The sequence below is a fragment of the Populus nigra genome, chromosome 17 (genome assembly GCF_951802175.1).
Source record: "Populus nigra chromosome 17, ddPopNigr1.1, whole genome shotgun sequence".
NCBI lineage: Eukaryota > Viridiplantae > Streptophyta > Magnoliopsida > Malpighiales > Salicaceae > Populus > Populus nigra.
In genome coordinates, this window is record NC_084868.1 from 484718 (window position 1) to 500494 (window position 15777).

At 33.7% G+C, this 15777-nt stretch overlaps 2 protein-coding genes across 3 annotated transcripts; one reads left to right on the plus strand and one right to left on the minus strand.

The window, feature by feature from the left end:
- Positions 1-184: 184 nt before the first annotated feature.
- Positions 185-4382, minus strand: LOC133677678 (serine/threonine-protein kinase AtPK1/AtPK6-like). Its single transcript, XM_062099801.1, has 7 exons — positions 4222-4382; positions 2427-3386; positions 2125-2207; positions 1917-2037; positions 1629-1802; positions 1073-1180; positions 185-755 (listed from the first exon to the last, which is right to left on the minus strand). The coding sequence occupies exons 2-7, from the start codon at positions 3063-3065 to the stop codon at positions 453-455; spliced, it is 1428 nt and encodes a 475-aa protein (XP_061955785.1). The 5' UTR covers positions 3066-3386; positions 4222-4382; the 3' UTR covers positions 185-452.
- A 7561-nt stretch (positions 4383-11943) lies between these two features.
- Positions 11944-12975, plus strand: LOC133677616 (uncharacterized). Of its 2 annotated transcripts, none has more exons than XM_062099719.1 (2): positions 11944-12495; positions 12585-12975. In XM_062099719.1, exons 1-2 carry the CDS (start codon positions 12061-12063, stop codon positions 12768-12770), a joined length of 621 nt encoding a protein of 206 aa, XP_061955703.1. In that variant the 5' UTR covers positions 11944-12060; the 3' UTR covers positions 12771-12975. The 2 variants fall into 2 exon arrangements, with proteins under 2 accessions (XP_061955703.1, XP_061955704.1); XM_062099720.1 differs by having other exon boundaries at positions 11947-12495; positions 12588-12975.
- Positions 12976-15777: the final 2802 nt, after the last annotated feature.

Below are 15777 nucleotides of genomic sequence, written 5' to 3' on the forward strand. Positions count from 1 at the left end.
TCGTTTGAACAAGACAACTTTGGGCTTATCCATGAAGGATAAACTCGTAAACTTGCAAATCATACCTTTTCACTGTATAAAATGCCTGCAATTCTGTTTTATAGTCCACCACATAGCTAAAACATATGAATAAGCAAACAAGACCGTTAATTTACCATTGGGAAAGAATAAACAAGATAGAGCATACTGGGAAGCAGGAACCCTAGCATTAGCGCTTTAATTCATCAATTTAAAGGCGAGACAACATCCACAAACCATGATGTAGTTACATGTTTCAAAAAGACTAGCAGATACAAGACAACATAATCCAACAGAAGAAATACATTCTGTCCATAGGCAAAGCATTCTTTGCAAAAACTCACGAAATGATATCTTGACACTTCATAAATAAACTTCTTCAGGCTCAAACCACATATCTTGGGAGATGAAGCAGTGATCTGATGTATGGCTCTCTAACATAGGGGACTATTCTGTTTAAGGAAAGAGGCCGCAGGCCTAACATAAGTGAAGTTCACAAAGGGATTGGTATTCGTCTTCGGACTGGCAGCTGGAGAATCTGATAATTTCATGTCAGTCCAACACTTATCGAAGTTAGCTATGCAATGCTTCCCAGCCACTTCTGGACGGAAACTGGGCTGGATCTCCCTGGCATCCAATTTCTTCCAGTTGATTGGCTTGAACCACTTGTGTCGCTTAATCTCTTCACTTCCCAACGATCCACTTCCTAAGCGCTTGGCGGCATCCTTGTTTAAGAGCTAAAACAAAACCAAACAAGTTCTCTTAGCTTTAGTGTTAGTAAAGAATATCATAATCAGTACCTCAGACGCCCTTCCAATCCTAACTCTCCCCCTCCTCCAACCCAAAACCAAACACCATCGGTAAGATTCCCGTATAAAGAATTGGGTGTCAGTACATCTTAAACAGGAAAATTAAAGAAAAACAGTTATGTCAAAACGACGTTTGCTTCTCTCCTTTTGATCTTTTATTTTATTTCATTCCCTTCTTTTATTTTTGTGCAAACTACAACCAAAATTCAAGCCCCAAAAATGATATATAAGAACATAAAATTTACCCCTTTCAACAGAGAGTGTGCTTCACTTGACAAAAACGATGGCAGCTTGATCTTATCCTTGACTATTTTCTGTTGAATTTTGTCTCTATTCCCACCAATAAAAGGAGGCTGCAAGAGCAAAAGGCAGCAAACATAATAATTAGGCAACATAACCTGCTGTAACTGATATTGAAAGACATGGCAGACCCCACAGGCACATAGATGTTCATACTTCATATCGACAATGAACAGGCAGCAAGATGAGGAGAAAATGTGGACACTACCTTGTATCTAACATATGCATAAACATACACATGATAGTATTTACTTTTGACCATTGCCTTTGCAAGCGTTTTTCTCAACATCTTACACTTTCAAACAACATCCAAAACTTGGCATCTGAACTAACCCTTGGGTCACAATCATTAAAGAAAATGCTTTGCAAGCAAAGGTGCACACAAAGACACACCAGGATGAAGTTTCAACAATTTCAGCAAGCAACTGAGAGACAAGCATATGTCATAGAAGGAGGGTAACGTGATGAGAAATTAGATAGGATTTAGTGAAGAAAACCAACCTTGCCAGTTAGCATCTCATACAACAGAATTCCGACACTCCACCAATCTGCTGCCTTATCATGACCCTTTCCCTGAACAATTTCAGGTGCCATATATTCAACTGTTCCACACATTGAGTTTGATCTTGTATTTTCATCAAATTCCTTTGCCAGGCCAAAATCAGTCAACATTGCCTAGACAAGAGATCGTATAAAACATTACAATCTGTTTGTTTCTTTTAATTTAGAAATGAATGTGTCAATGAGTGAGCGTGCAGGTCCATAGAAGGAGAGAGAGGGGGAGATTACATGGCCATCTGAATCCAGCAGGATATTTTCTGGTTTAAGATCCCTATGCATTATGCCATTTGCATGAAGGTGAGAAACTGCAGAAGCAATCTCAGCAGCATATATACGTGCCAGATCCTCCCTGAAATAAAATAACCACATCTTAATATTTATCAATCTACTTCTAATCTTCAGCAAAAAGTATCCAAATCAACAAGATTTCAGATACCTGAAAAGGCCATGGTTATAGAGCTGGAAAAAAAGGTGGCCCCCATTTATGAAATCCAACACAAGGTATAGCCTATATTTGGTCTGCATGGCAGTGACAGGCAAAATATATTGTTCAGTAGTGTCACTGGGAAAGAGAAGAAATGTGAAAATACATATTTACTAATTAAGATTCTATTGTCTGGAAAGATTTTCATGAAAATGTAATTCCTCAAAAAGAATCTCTTTCATCACTAAAGGCTGGAAGCATGTTAGATCTAAAGAAAATCAATGCAGTAATCAGTCGATCGGATGGATAGTTACTTGGAAGGAGTATTTGAGCTGGACAATAAAGGGATGATCTATTTTTGTTAGAATATCCCTTTCACCTCTCATGTATTCAACATGATTTTTCTCCACTATTCTGTCCTTCCGCATGACCTTCATTGCATATATTTCTGGTGTACCCTTTTTCCTCACCTGATAAACTTTCCCAAATGCACCCTGCCCAACAACCTTCAAAACCTCAAAATCTTCAATGCCAACAGTTTGAACCTTCAAAGTATCTCCACTGACATCCTCCATGTCTTTCTCAACAGCATCATCATCTATGAAAGACTCCTCTAGTTCTTTAATAGTCTCGTCCAGGACACACTCAACCAGTTCCAATGAATCTTCCGTCTCTTGCAAGTTAAGTTTGCTGAGCTTCAATGATTGGCTAACATAAGAAGAGGGGCCAACCAATGAATGTGACCGGTTATGAACAACAACAGGGTCATCATAAATAAGCTCACTACCATCTCCTACAGACAAAGGATCACCACAATTCACATCTATTGATGGCAAAGGGCCAAACACATCAGTGAAATCAAGTTCAACGTGATCTGATACTACAGTATCAGAGGGATTAACAGGAAACAACAACCGGTTCTTTGTCAAACCAGGCAATTGAGAGGAAACCATTTTGCAAAAATGCCAAATATCACCAGGATGCCAACTGCAGCTGACCTAAATCTACCACTACCACAGAAGCCAACTGCAGAAGGCCAAATCTATAATGGCTAAAGCACGATTTCTCCACAGGTATCCAAGACACAAACTACTGAGGGACACCTATCAATGGCCTTAATCAAAAGGAAGTTGACGTATGCAATAAAAGCCCCGAAAAACTTTGGCAAAAGGCAAAATAGAATCCAGAAGAAAAGGTTGTTCTTGTTTCCTGATTTGCAGGAAACGGTTGATGCTCCAGTGGTACTTGAATTCATGAAGATCAGTCCGTCAATTCTGCAAAATTCAACACAACACCCACAAGAAAGAAAAAACATCAATTAAAAAATAATCACAACCACAATTTTATTCTATTAGTTAATCAATTCCCAGTATTATTTCTATATAAAAAAAATTAGCATATCTACTTTTTTAGGTATAAAAATCAACATATTTCACACGTAATTCCCAATATTATCTATTAAACAAACCAAAGAAACCCCAAAAATTCATATTCAAACCCCAAAAAAAATCCTATAAAATTAATCAAAATAAACCTTAATTACATCCACACATCATTCATATATTAATTTCTCTTAATCATAGAAAACTCCAAAATATCATATTTTGAAACCCAAAAAACCTACACTGAACAGGAATCACTAATATAAAACTAAAGAAAGGAAACGAAAGATAAATTCCTCTACAATTAATACTCCAAGTCTTTTCCAAACCGGATTAGGTTACACAATCCAAAACAAACAAAGACTAAAACTTACATGCCAAATCAGGAAAAAAAAACCCAGATTTAATTTCTGTTTTTTATTAATAAAACTCAATTAAATCAAATACCAGCCCAATTAAGATCCACAATAACAAAATTTGCAAACTTTGACCATTTTTTATGTATAAAATCAACGTATTTCATACATAATTCCCAATATTATTTTCTATTAAAAAAACCAAAGAAACCCCAAAAAGAAATCCTACAAAATTAATCAAATTAAACCTAAACCTACAAAATTAAGCAAAAGAAAAAAAATCAAGTTTCTCGGTAATTACAATACATAAATAAATGGAGCAAAAAACCCAAATATGATTAAAAAAATAAAAAAGAGAGAATTTTGATTACCTAGAGAGGATGCAGAGCGAGATTGAATTAGGGAAGGATTTAAAAGGAGAGAGAGCTCTCGAGGAGAAAGCGTGAGGCTACCACTGCTTTCCTTTTTTATTATTTATACAGGTGGGCGATGAATGCTTACGTGAAGGGTTTGTAGTCGACAAGTGGTGACGGGTGATGCTTTTTTTTTACAGCTATTACGTGGCGTTATTTTAGTAGATGAACGGGTGCGTAACGAACCTTTTGGCCCAACTTTGGATTTTGGGAATATGCGTTTTTTTTGAGACCCGACGCTGCGCTTGGGCTGGTGGATGACAGCCACTGTTACTCTATCTTTGCTCTCCTTCTATTATTAGTATTTTATTTTCCAAAGTTTCATGAAGTAACAAAATTTCCTTCTTTATATTTAAATCTTATAATATTTAAAAGTCATAAAAATTACTAATATGCTAAATAAGTATGTTACTAATGCAAATACTATTTTTTTTATAATATCAATGTAATATGAAAATATAATATTATGATAAATTAACAATTTATTTTGTAGTGGAATGTCAATATGCATGATAAAACATAAATAATTACTTTATTAGGATAAGAGTCTCTCTCTCTCTCTCTCTCTTTTCATTCAGCTTGTAGCACCATAAAAGTGTGCATGTCACCCTCAAAATTCTTGAATTCCAAAAGAAATGGATATGTATTGTGAATCAAATTAAATAAGATTTGTATATAAAATTTATATTTTACAAAGTTTAAATCACGAATCGAGAAGGTGTCCAGAAGATTAAATTCTTTTTAAAAAAATTAAAAACATCAAAACAATGATATTTTAACTAAAAAACATTTTAACTATTGATGTTTCTAGTAATTTGTTAATTTAAAACAATAAATATGTCGTCACATTGATTTTTTTTATGTATGTATATATATTTGGTGCAATAAATTTATTAAACGCAAAATAAGTGTCGCACCCGACATCGCGGCGGCCCTAAAAATAATACTCGAATTATGGAAAAAGAACAGATATCTGGCATCTTATTTTTTTAGGGAAAAGGTCTTGTTTAAGGACTCGTCACCTAGTATTATGGTCACTAAGAACCCTAACTGGTCATCAGAGATTCTATGGCTCGGGATTGGTTATGTAAAAGGAAAGATATTATCACCCCTTAAACGTTCTGCCTGAGGCAGACTGCATTGCTGGTTTTGTCTTAAATTGCTAAATGTTTATTAGTTTATTCTATGATGATTTGTTCATAATATTCCTGACTCTGGCGTCAGTGAATATTCACAAAAAATTATTTTTTACGCATGTACATATTTTTTTTATTTTATAGCTAAATAAAATACAATGAATAAAAATAATATAAATTTAAACCGGTATTTTTATTCCTGACTCTGGCGTTAGCGAATCAACCAATAAATTTATATTATTTTTATTTATGTATACATATTTTTTTATTTTTTTCTACCTTTTTTACTTTTCTGTTTTTTTTATTTTTTATTAATTTTTGTTTTGGGCTGGGTCCAACTCAGCCCACATGGGCTGGGCTGGACCCAGCCAGTGACCGGCTGGGCAAAACAAAAAGCACGCGTGAAGTGGCTTCACGCGTGCATGAGCAGTGCGAAGGTAATTAAAATTACCTTCGCACAGCTCTTGTAACAATTCAATTTGAAATGAAGATGCAAAATGGGATGAGGGGCGTACCTGCTTCTGGAAACGGCGAAGATGGCTGCAGTGTGATGGTGCCTGTTGTCTGCTTAACACCTTTTCTCCTGCTTTCTTTTGCTTTCTCTCCTGGTTCTGGAAACGCCGAAGGCAATAGCAACAGTCTCGGTGACTTTCCTCTGCTTCTTTCTTTGATTGCGTTCTGTCTCCTCTAGTTTTGAGATGAAGGAAAGTAAACAATGGTGATGCCGGTTGTCAATAGTCTTTGGTTCAGTGTCATTCTTTTATTTTTTTTGCAGGGACGAAGACAATGGCAGAGCTGATCTGTGACTCTCCTCTGGTTTTCCTTTTTTTTTCTGAGTCTCTTCTCTCTGTTCCCGCGGTTCTGCCCTTTTCTCCCCCAGTTTTTCCTCCTGCAGTCCTCTGTTTTTTTTCTTTAGTTTCCTTCTTTCCCACCCATGTTTGTTCGTCTGCTCTGTTTCTTTGAGAAAAAACCAGGGGAACCAAAGTCTGCTCTTTCTTTTTTTAGTCCTCTTCCCTCCCCTTGTGACCTTTCGTTCTCTGGCTTTTATAGCCAGAGAACAATCCGTTTCTTCCAACCATTGATTGCAGGTGTAATGGTGGCGGTGGGCGTCCGTTGAAGAAGATGAACAGCGCATCCAAAGACGGCGCTGTTTTGATGTTTAATGGCCATTTGCGTTTTGATCCTTGACATTTTGAATATTTTCAGTCCAGTCCTTGGGTAAATTGTAATTGAACCCCTGCATCTCAGCGCCATTTACACATTGGTCCTTAGGTTTTAATTTTTTGCAAATTTGACCAGCATCATCCCTATACCTTGATAGTTTTTCAATTGAGTCCCTGAATAAATTAATTCCAAGCTCAATTCAGTCTAAAACTTGTCAATTCTCCAATTAAACCCTTGATTGGATTAATTAAATTAATTCCAAGCTTAATTAAGTCTCAAAACTTATCAATTCTCCAATTAAAACCTTGATTGGATTAATTAAATTAATTTCAAGCTTAATTAAGTCTCAAAACTTATCAATTCTCCAATTAAACCCTTGAATGGATTAATTAGATTAATTTCAAAGTTTAATTAAACCCTAAAACTTTCAATCATGTTGCCCTTAACCCAAATTTTAATTCATTCTTCATTTATTTTATTTTACTTGCTTTTCATCATTATTATTTTTTCATCATCATTTTTTTTTATATCCTTTTCAGTAAATAAAATAATAATAATAATAATAAAAGGGTCAAAAATTGGGTTATGACAACAAGTATTTGCATTTTTACCATAAGTATATTGTGGCAAAAGTTTTTTCTCTCTAATTAATTAATGATAATCTAACTTCATAATAATAAAGAATGTACAAATAAGGATTCATTAATATTCATTGAAATGGGTATTTAAAACATATTTTTACACGTAATTTATGAAAAATTATAAATTCATAACTATTATTTAAATAAATAAGTAAGTAATATAGGGAATGTGTGTTCTATTTTATTTTATTTTATTTTTCAATTCATTTATAACCATGGCATGCCTCTAAGAATAATATGAGAAAAGCAAATGCATGTATATATAAATTGCATGCATCCCTACTAATCAAGATATACCTCTTCAAAAATTTATAAAAAGAAAAAAAGAAGCATACATCATATCATGATATAGCACATGACAACATTAAAAGCTCTCAAGTTTAAATATACTTAAATTATCACATGTCAATAATATATCCTATTGTTTCTATATTATTATTATTATTATTATTATTATTATATGGTATAAGTATCTTAAATATCATACTTTGAATAATTGTGTTCAACTTCAATTCATTTGATAATTAAAAAAAATAATTACTTGCTCATGATGTATTAAATGAACCTTAACCAACTCTTAATTACTTATTAACCAAACTAATCTATAATTTACAGGTTAATTTGTAAAGCTTTTCCTATGCTTAAACTCAATATTTTTTTCAATGAACCCCCTTGTTTGATATAAGTTCTTTTATTTTTGTCTCAATTAAGAAGACTTTGTAACTTAAAATTAGAGTTTTAAGTTACCTGATTTGAACTCTAGATTCAATTTTAGATCTACTCATATAATTTCAAATTTATATTATAGAGTTAAGGAGTATTAATATGATTAAATTCACTTCCATACAGACAATAATTCAACTAAAGAAGTAACCAAATAATTAAAACAACTTGAATATAAAGTGAACTCAATAAGTTATAAAAAGAATACTTACATTCATATAGTGATTTATACTTTGATTGTATCCATAAATTGAAACTCCTGGATGATGAAACATCTTTTAGTATTTTTGATTTATGAAATTAAAATTACAAGCCTGGTGATTACAAAGTAAATTGCAAGTATACTCGATTGTTGTCTACATAGTTATCTCTTATTGTTTAATCACCAATAGAATTACCGCCTACAAGTTATCGTCTACTAGTTATCAGTCTACAATTACATGCCTACTTGATAAACAAGTTTTGAAGATCCTGTGAACTTAATTGAACTCTAATATAATTATTGTTATTTTGTTGAGTTGTTGAGTTGTGTAGTTTTTGGTTTCTGTCATAACTCAATTTTGACTCTTTATTTTTCAAAACATTTTTAAAATACATAAAATATTTAGACAAGAGGACCAAATTATAAAGAAAAGAAATGAAGAACCAAAGTGATTTTAGGTTGTTTGAACAACAAATTGGCTTGAAGACCAAGCAATTGGAAGGGAAAGAAAAGAACATGTTATGAACATGTTATTTGGCTTATAAATAGTGAAGAAATCTCACACAATGAGAGAAATGAGACCATAATAAAAAAAAAATACTAGAAAAAGAACTCTCTCCAACTCACATACACTTATACAAACAAAAAAAAAAACCTTAACCCTATCTTTACAGCTTAATCATCAACTATAAAGAAAAAACAGGGATCACCTAGCCATAGAAGATCAGTTATCACTCCTACCCAAATAACTAGGAGCCCCCCTTCTTTAGTTGAACCACCGTGAACCTGCTTCTCTTTGCCTCCATTCTTGTTGTCTCTCTTTCTTAAGTGGATTTCTTGTGGTATTTCAGTATTTTGATGCTGCTCCCAGCATGTATATATGCACTCAATTGCCGTCCGGCACACTGCATTTCCTCAAGTCTCATGTCTCTTTCTTTTTCCTTCTTTTTCGCAAAGTTCAAGGACTACCAGCCCACCATGTTCAAGGACTTGTCCCTGAAGCTCGAGCTATGTTGTATTTCTGTGTGAATACATGTAATTATTTGTAAAAAAAAAACATGCTTTATACCTTTGATATGTTTCCAACAGTTTCGTTTCCAGAAGTTTATTTGAAGCGTGCATGCTTTCATCTCTACAATATGACCCGTCGAGGTCCGGAACCTGCTAGTCTAGTCTGCAAGACGCCACTGACTCTCGTGAGAGTAATTACTGGCTCGGAGAGCATACAGATCTAGAGCCCAATCATCTAAAAGACTGCAGGTTTCTACACTTCCATACATATGATTTTGCCAATGCTGTGGATCTCCATGGTCTGTATATTGATTGGATTTAGGCACCGTTTCACAACGTGATATGCCAGTGGTTGTGCCACAATAAGAGCATCAGTTTTATCTTTTTTTCTTTTTTTTTTCTGGAAACAAAATAAAAAAAAAAGGTTTGAATTGGAAGATTTTGTAATATATATATATATATATATATATATATATATATATATATATATATATATATATATATATATATATATTAAAAAGCAATACAGAGCACTCTTCAATAATGTAGACCTCTTCACTTAAGATGAACAAGGATTTATAAATTGAACAAGTCAACAAAATAATTATTTTATGGCGTAACTTAAAATTATTAGACATTGTCTTTCAGATTAAAAATCTCAAATTTTATATGCTATTTTATTATTTTTTATCATATATCTGAAACATGAAAATGTTAATTTTATTTATCTAATTAACATTTTAGAGTAAACCCTTATTTATTATGGGTTCGTTTAGTATATATTGTGGTGAGATGTGGTTAAAAATATATTTTGCTAATTCCATAATTTTAAAAATATATGGTTAATTAATATATCATAATTTGGCATAAGTTTCTCTAAATATCTCTCTTGAAATATTGGTTACAAAAAAGCTATAATTTATAGCTTTTTTAAATTTATTTTTTTAAATTATAACTACAAAAACTACTATAATACCAAACACATATTAAATCTCAACATCAAATATTATAATTAACAAAAGCTAAACATGGATTGAAAAATTCTTTAGATGCAAGCTCTTTGGCACTGTTCACCATAATAGTCTAATGTTGTATATGCCCCTCTCACAAAAAAACTTCAAACTAGTTGTTAGGGTATTAAGATGTTTTCATATGGTAGGGAAATAAGATCTAGGGCATTAAGATCTTTTCATATGGTGTATTAGTTATTATAAAATGAATCAAAGGCAAGCATGTTTTTTTTTAAAAAAAAAAAGCACAGTAAAAAATAAAAATACCCTCAAAAGCAAAAAATTCAATATTAGCATCAAAGAAAAATTTGGTATTTTCAAAATGATTTTTTTTGTTGTCATATAAGATGAAGGACAATTTTGTATTTGGTCAAATATAAAAATTAATAGAATAATTAGACATATTGAAATGACCAAAATATTCTTGGAAGTCAAAAACTTAAACCTAGCCTCGAGGGGCTTTCTTATATTTTTATAAAGGTTCATGTAAGGCACCCAGAGATGTATGGGAGGTTCTTGTGCACTTCAGATAACGCATACGACACCTCATGGCGTTCAAAAATGCTCTTTATCCATGTAGTTGGAAGAGTCGTTGTGTTCTCTTTCTGGTAGTGTGGTCTATGTCAGCAGTGGTAGTTCGGTTTGTCACCGATCAATTTTTTTCTCTCTCTCTCATCCCTTGAAAATTATAGCTTGGTCCTCTTTGTTATTAGTATTTCAACTTCAATACTTATTCTTTTGATTTTTAATTTTTATTCTTGATGCTTTTGTATAAGTTTTATTTGTTTTCAATTTTATTCTTCAATCTCGAATATTTATTAAATTTTATATTTTTATATTTTTTTCTTAATCTTTTAATTTTTGATTTTTGTCTTTATCTTTTTGTAAAAGTTTTATTAGTTTTCAATCTAATCTTTTAATCCAAATTGATCGTATTATATTTTTCAATTTGGTTTTCATTGTTTTGATTTCTTCTTGACTCTTTTGTAAAAATTATTATTCTTTTCATTTTCACCCTTCAATCAAAAACTTATTTTTATTATTTATGTCAATTTTGATCTCATTCTTTTGATTTTTTTTGTTCTTTTTACTAAATTGATTTTTCTTTTCAAGTTTACCATTTAATCAAATATAAATTTATTTTTTATTTTAATTTTAATTTCATCCTTAAATATTTGATTAATTTAAAATAAGACTTCATAGTTTTTCCAGATAGGATGCTTCGAGTCTAATACTCGGGTAAATTTTTTGAAAATTTAACACGGGTTATTTTTTTTAAATGGCTTTGTAAAGCTCTTTGTTTTTTTTTATCGAGTTGTTTCAATTTTATTATCTGAACTGCGGGTTTGATAGAATATCCCGAGTTGTCTTAATCCTAATTATCAGAGTTATAGGTTTATCATGCTAATTTAGATTGATCAAAATTGATTTTTTATGTTTTTTTTTTATCTCATCTTGTTTTTCTATTTTTTTAAATGGATTGTGAATTGAAGTATATTATTTGTTTTTTTTTTAATATATTTTTTCTCGAGTTATCTTAATTATTTTTCTTTTTAAATTTAATCAATTTACTGTTGCTTCTTTTTTTTAATTGAAATAAAATCAATTTATCAGATGTAATATGATTTATAACCCAAATCACACATTTTTAAAAATAAATATATTTATAGTATCTAAATATTATATTTTACAAAAAAAAAAAAAAAAAAAGTTCCGCGTTAAAACAAGGGCATCGAGGCTAGTCACCAAGGAGCCTCTCTGACCCTCCCCAACCACATATATATAAATATTAAGAGCCGTTAGCGCCTGTCTTCGTTCAAATTCAAACCAAGCTTTACTCTCTGCTTCTTACCAAAACCCTCTCTTCTCTCACACACATCTTTCTCTTCTGACACAAAAACAGCAAAACCATGCTTAAATTCCAATCTCCACTCACCGGAGACAAGGACCTCCGGCCAAAATCTGGCCGGAAACCACTCCAACCAAAGAACTCACCGGCAACTCCAATGACCCAGATTCAAATCTTGAAACCAAAGCAAGAGTGGACTGAGTTCTCAGTTGTTAAAGACTCCAACAAAGAGAACCATCCTATCTACACCACTACCCCAACAAAACCCATCGTTGAGCCATTGGATTCTTCTCTGGCAGAAGAACTTAGTGCCATCAAGAAGAAGCTAGAGAGGTTGAGGTCGGACAAAGAGAGAACAGAGAAGATGCTTGAAGAGAGGGCAATGGTGCTGGATTTGCAAAAGAAGGAGCTGGAGCAGAGAGGGGAAGTTCAGAAGAGGCTAGAGATTGAAGTTGACAGACTTTATAGATTGAAGGAACTACATTCCTACTCTATGGTAAGTTCTTCTGCTTGATGAGTGTGAAACACGAAAATACCGTGGAGTAACTAGTACATATATCTCATTGTTTTGTTTATATTTTGAAGCAGAGAATTTCACCAATTCGAACGCTGAGGGAGAAGGAACATGAAAAGAAGATGAGTGAAGCGCAACCACTTGAAAAGGAAACTGAGGAATTGGAGGAATCAGTGGGAGACAATGCAATGCAGAGTCCAAGTTCAAGTTGGGGTTCAGCAAATTCGGTTTCGTCTCAACTTGTTGCTGTGAAGTGAGGATTTTTCTCGACTGTAATTGTGTTTTGATTTGTGGTTTTTGGTTTTGTGGATTCTATCATCAAGTTTTTCTTGTTCTCTGTTCTTTCACTTCTACACTGCTTCACTGTAGAATTGGAAGATGGTTTTGAAAAAGCAAAAATAGTAGTTAATAGTTTGAATCTTGAATTCTGAAATCATGATTAGCCGCTATATTTGACTTTTAGAGCTTCATTATTTTCCTTTTCTGTTCAAAATTGGGACCCGACACTGCTGGATTGAGACATGCCATCTTTTCCTCCTTTCTTTCTTTCTCTTTTTGAAAAACAAGAATTATATAGGCTGCCTAGTGAGGGAGAGGGTGTTGCTGCCTAGTGAGGGAGAGGGTGTTGAAAACAGACACGAAATTAGGCATCTAGGATACTGAATTTTGCAATTTTATAGAAAATCTACGGATTTCAGCAGCAAAAACACACTAAATTCTGCAAAAGAAAGTGGAGAAGGCAATGTTGAAGCCTTTTACTAACATGGGTAAAAGACATGATTTTTTCACTCAGGACTTGTATACTGGCATTCACTCGCAACTGTGCATGATTTTGTCACAAGACATGAGCACAATGGAAGTAATAACCAGGCAATGTGAAACTTTTACTAACCAAAAGATGCTTTGCATTAATGCCACTTCTCAGTATTCCATCAAACTATTCTATGGAGGTATCAAGTCAATCTGTGACATGAATGCGACTCATTGTTACGATAACAAAAAATGGCAAAGCTTCAAAAGAGATGAAACACCAAGGCAGATTGATCTGCAACCAGTGTCAGCCGTCGAAATTTTGATGTGATAAATTACCGAACTCATATCCTACTAAAATCCATCAATAAGGTTTTGTTGATGGGATTTTTTCTCTCAACACTCTTTCTTTTCAAGATATATAGGTCCAACTGGTTTGTGCCCAAACTTAAATCATTTTCACTGTAATTCTTCTTTTTCTATTTTCCGTTCATCACAAGACTCTTGCCAACGTCTACGTCAACAATTGAGGGCAGATGTCTCTTCATTACTAGAGCTGCAACATTTGAGGTTCCTAGACCTGGGTATAATTTTGGAAACCTTCAACCTCGAGCTCATTGGTTCACTATAAAATTTGAGGTATCTAAGGTTGTCCCACTGTGCATTTAGAGGAGCTATTCCTCGTCAGTTGGAAAATCTCTCCAGGTTGGTTTTTCTAGATCTCAGCTACACCAACTTTCTCAAAGCTGAAAGTCTTATGAGGCTTTCTTATCTTCCTTCTTTGAAGCATCTTGATATGAGCGGTTCAAATCTCAGTCAGGCAGTAGATTGGTTCCAAGCAATTAATAGCATTCCTTCTCCGCTCAGCTTGCATTTAAGTTATTGTCAACTGTCTCTGGTTGTTCCTCCTTCAACCCCTTCCCATGCCAATCACACCTCTGCTTCCCTTGCAGACATTGATCTTTCTAACAACAGTCTTCCATCTTCCAATGTTTGTTTAACCTTAACAATAGTCTTGAATATCTTGATCTTTGTGAGAACTACTTACAAGGTCCAATTCCAGATGAATTTATAGCAATGGAACTACTTACAAGGTCCAATTCCGGATGGATTTATAGCAATGGAACTACTTACAAGGTCCAATTCCGGATGGATTTATAGCAATGGATTCTCTTAAACATCTTCATCTTTCTCTGAATGACCTTGAAGGTGACATTCTGAGAGGTTTGGGGAATCTTTATAGTTTGGATCATCTATATTTGTATTCTAACAGACTAACAGGAGGTCTGTCCAATCTACTGAATTGTTCTTTGATGAGAGAGTTAGAACTTCGATATAATAAACTAAACTAGAGTTTAACACAACGAATTGTGCTACTTTCCAATCTTGAAGTATTGGATCTATCATGCAATTTCATGACTGGTGTAATCTCAGTGATCCGCTTTTCAAACCTAGTCAGGTTAAAGGAGTTGGATGTTTCTTTCAATTCATTCAACTTGACCTTGAGCTCGAGTTTGGGTTTCACCTTTCCTGATTGAATCCTTAACAATGAGGTCGTGTACCTTCAGTATCCATCTTATGTCCAAGAGGAGTTGAAAAGGTATATTATTTAGAGACCTTTCTGATAATTTTCTATCAGGACGACTTCCTGATTGCTGGATGTAGTTGGAGCAATTAGGCATCCTAAATTTGAGAAACAGTAACTTTTCTGGGAGTATCCCTGCCTCACTTGGGTCACTAGGTTACCTTCAAACTTAGAGTTTAGGAAAAAAACTTATCTGGAGAATTACCTCCTTCCTTAACCAATTGTACAAGAAAGGAAGTTCTAGACCTTGAGGAGAACAGATTGTCTGGTACAATGCCAGCATGGATAGGAGAAAATCTTACACAGTTGATTGTTCTTCGTCTAAGATCAAATCGCTTTCATGGAACCATGCCTTTGAACCTTTTCCATCTAGATTACCTATAAATATTGGACCTGGCCTTTCCTATAACAACATATGCTTGAGTAATTTCTCTGCTGTGGCAAACTATGGGAGCGCCTTCAACACCATTTCTCATAGCAGGTTTCTTAACGTTGGTGCTTATTTCGAACTAGAATATGTTGACAGCATTATTGCTGTTTTGAATGGAAAGGAGCTTGAATATGGAAACAATCTTGGCTAGTAAAGAGCATTCTGATCTTTCATGCAATAACTTGAGTGGAGAAATCCCCGACAGAGTTACAAGCCTCCCAGGCTTGATCGGACTAAATTTATCTCATAACCAGTAGACGGGGATGATTCCTCCCAACATTGGCCTGCTGAAATCACTAGAATCTCTTGATTTGTCTATAAATCAACTCTGTTATTTCCAATAGCCTTGGGACTGGAATCTCCTCCGGCGTCTAAATGTCTCACGTAACAATTTGTCAGGAAAAAATCCCTCGAACACTCTACTCCAAAGCTTTGATAACACTTCATTCATGGCGAATCCACAAATTTAATTCTGAAAATGTTTCCTGAAGAACAAGCT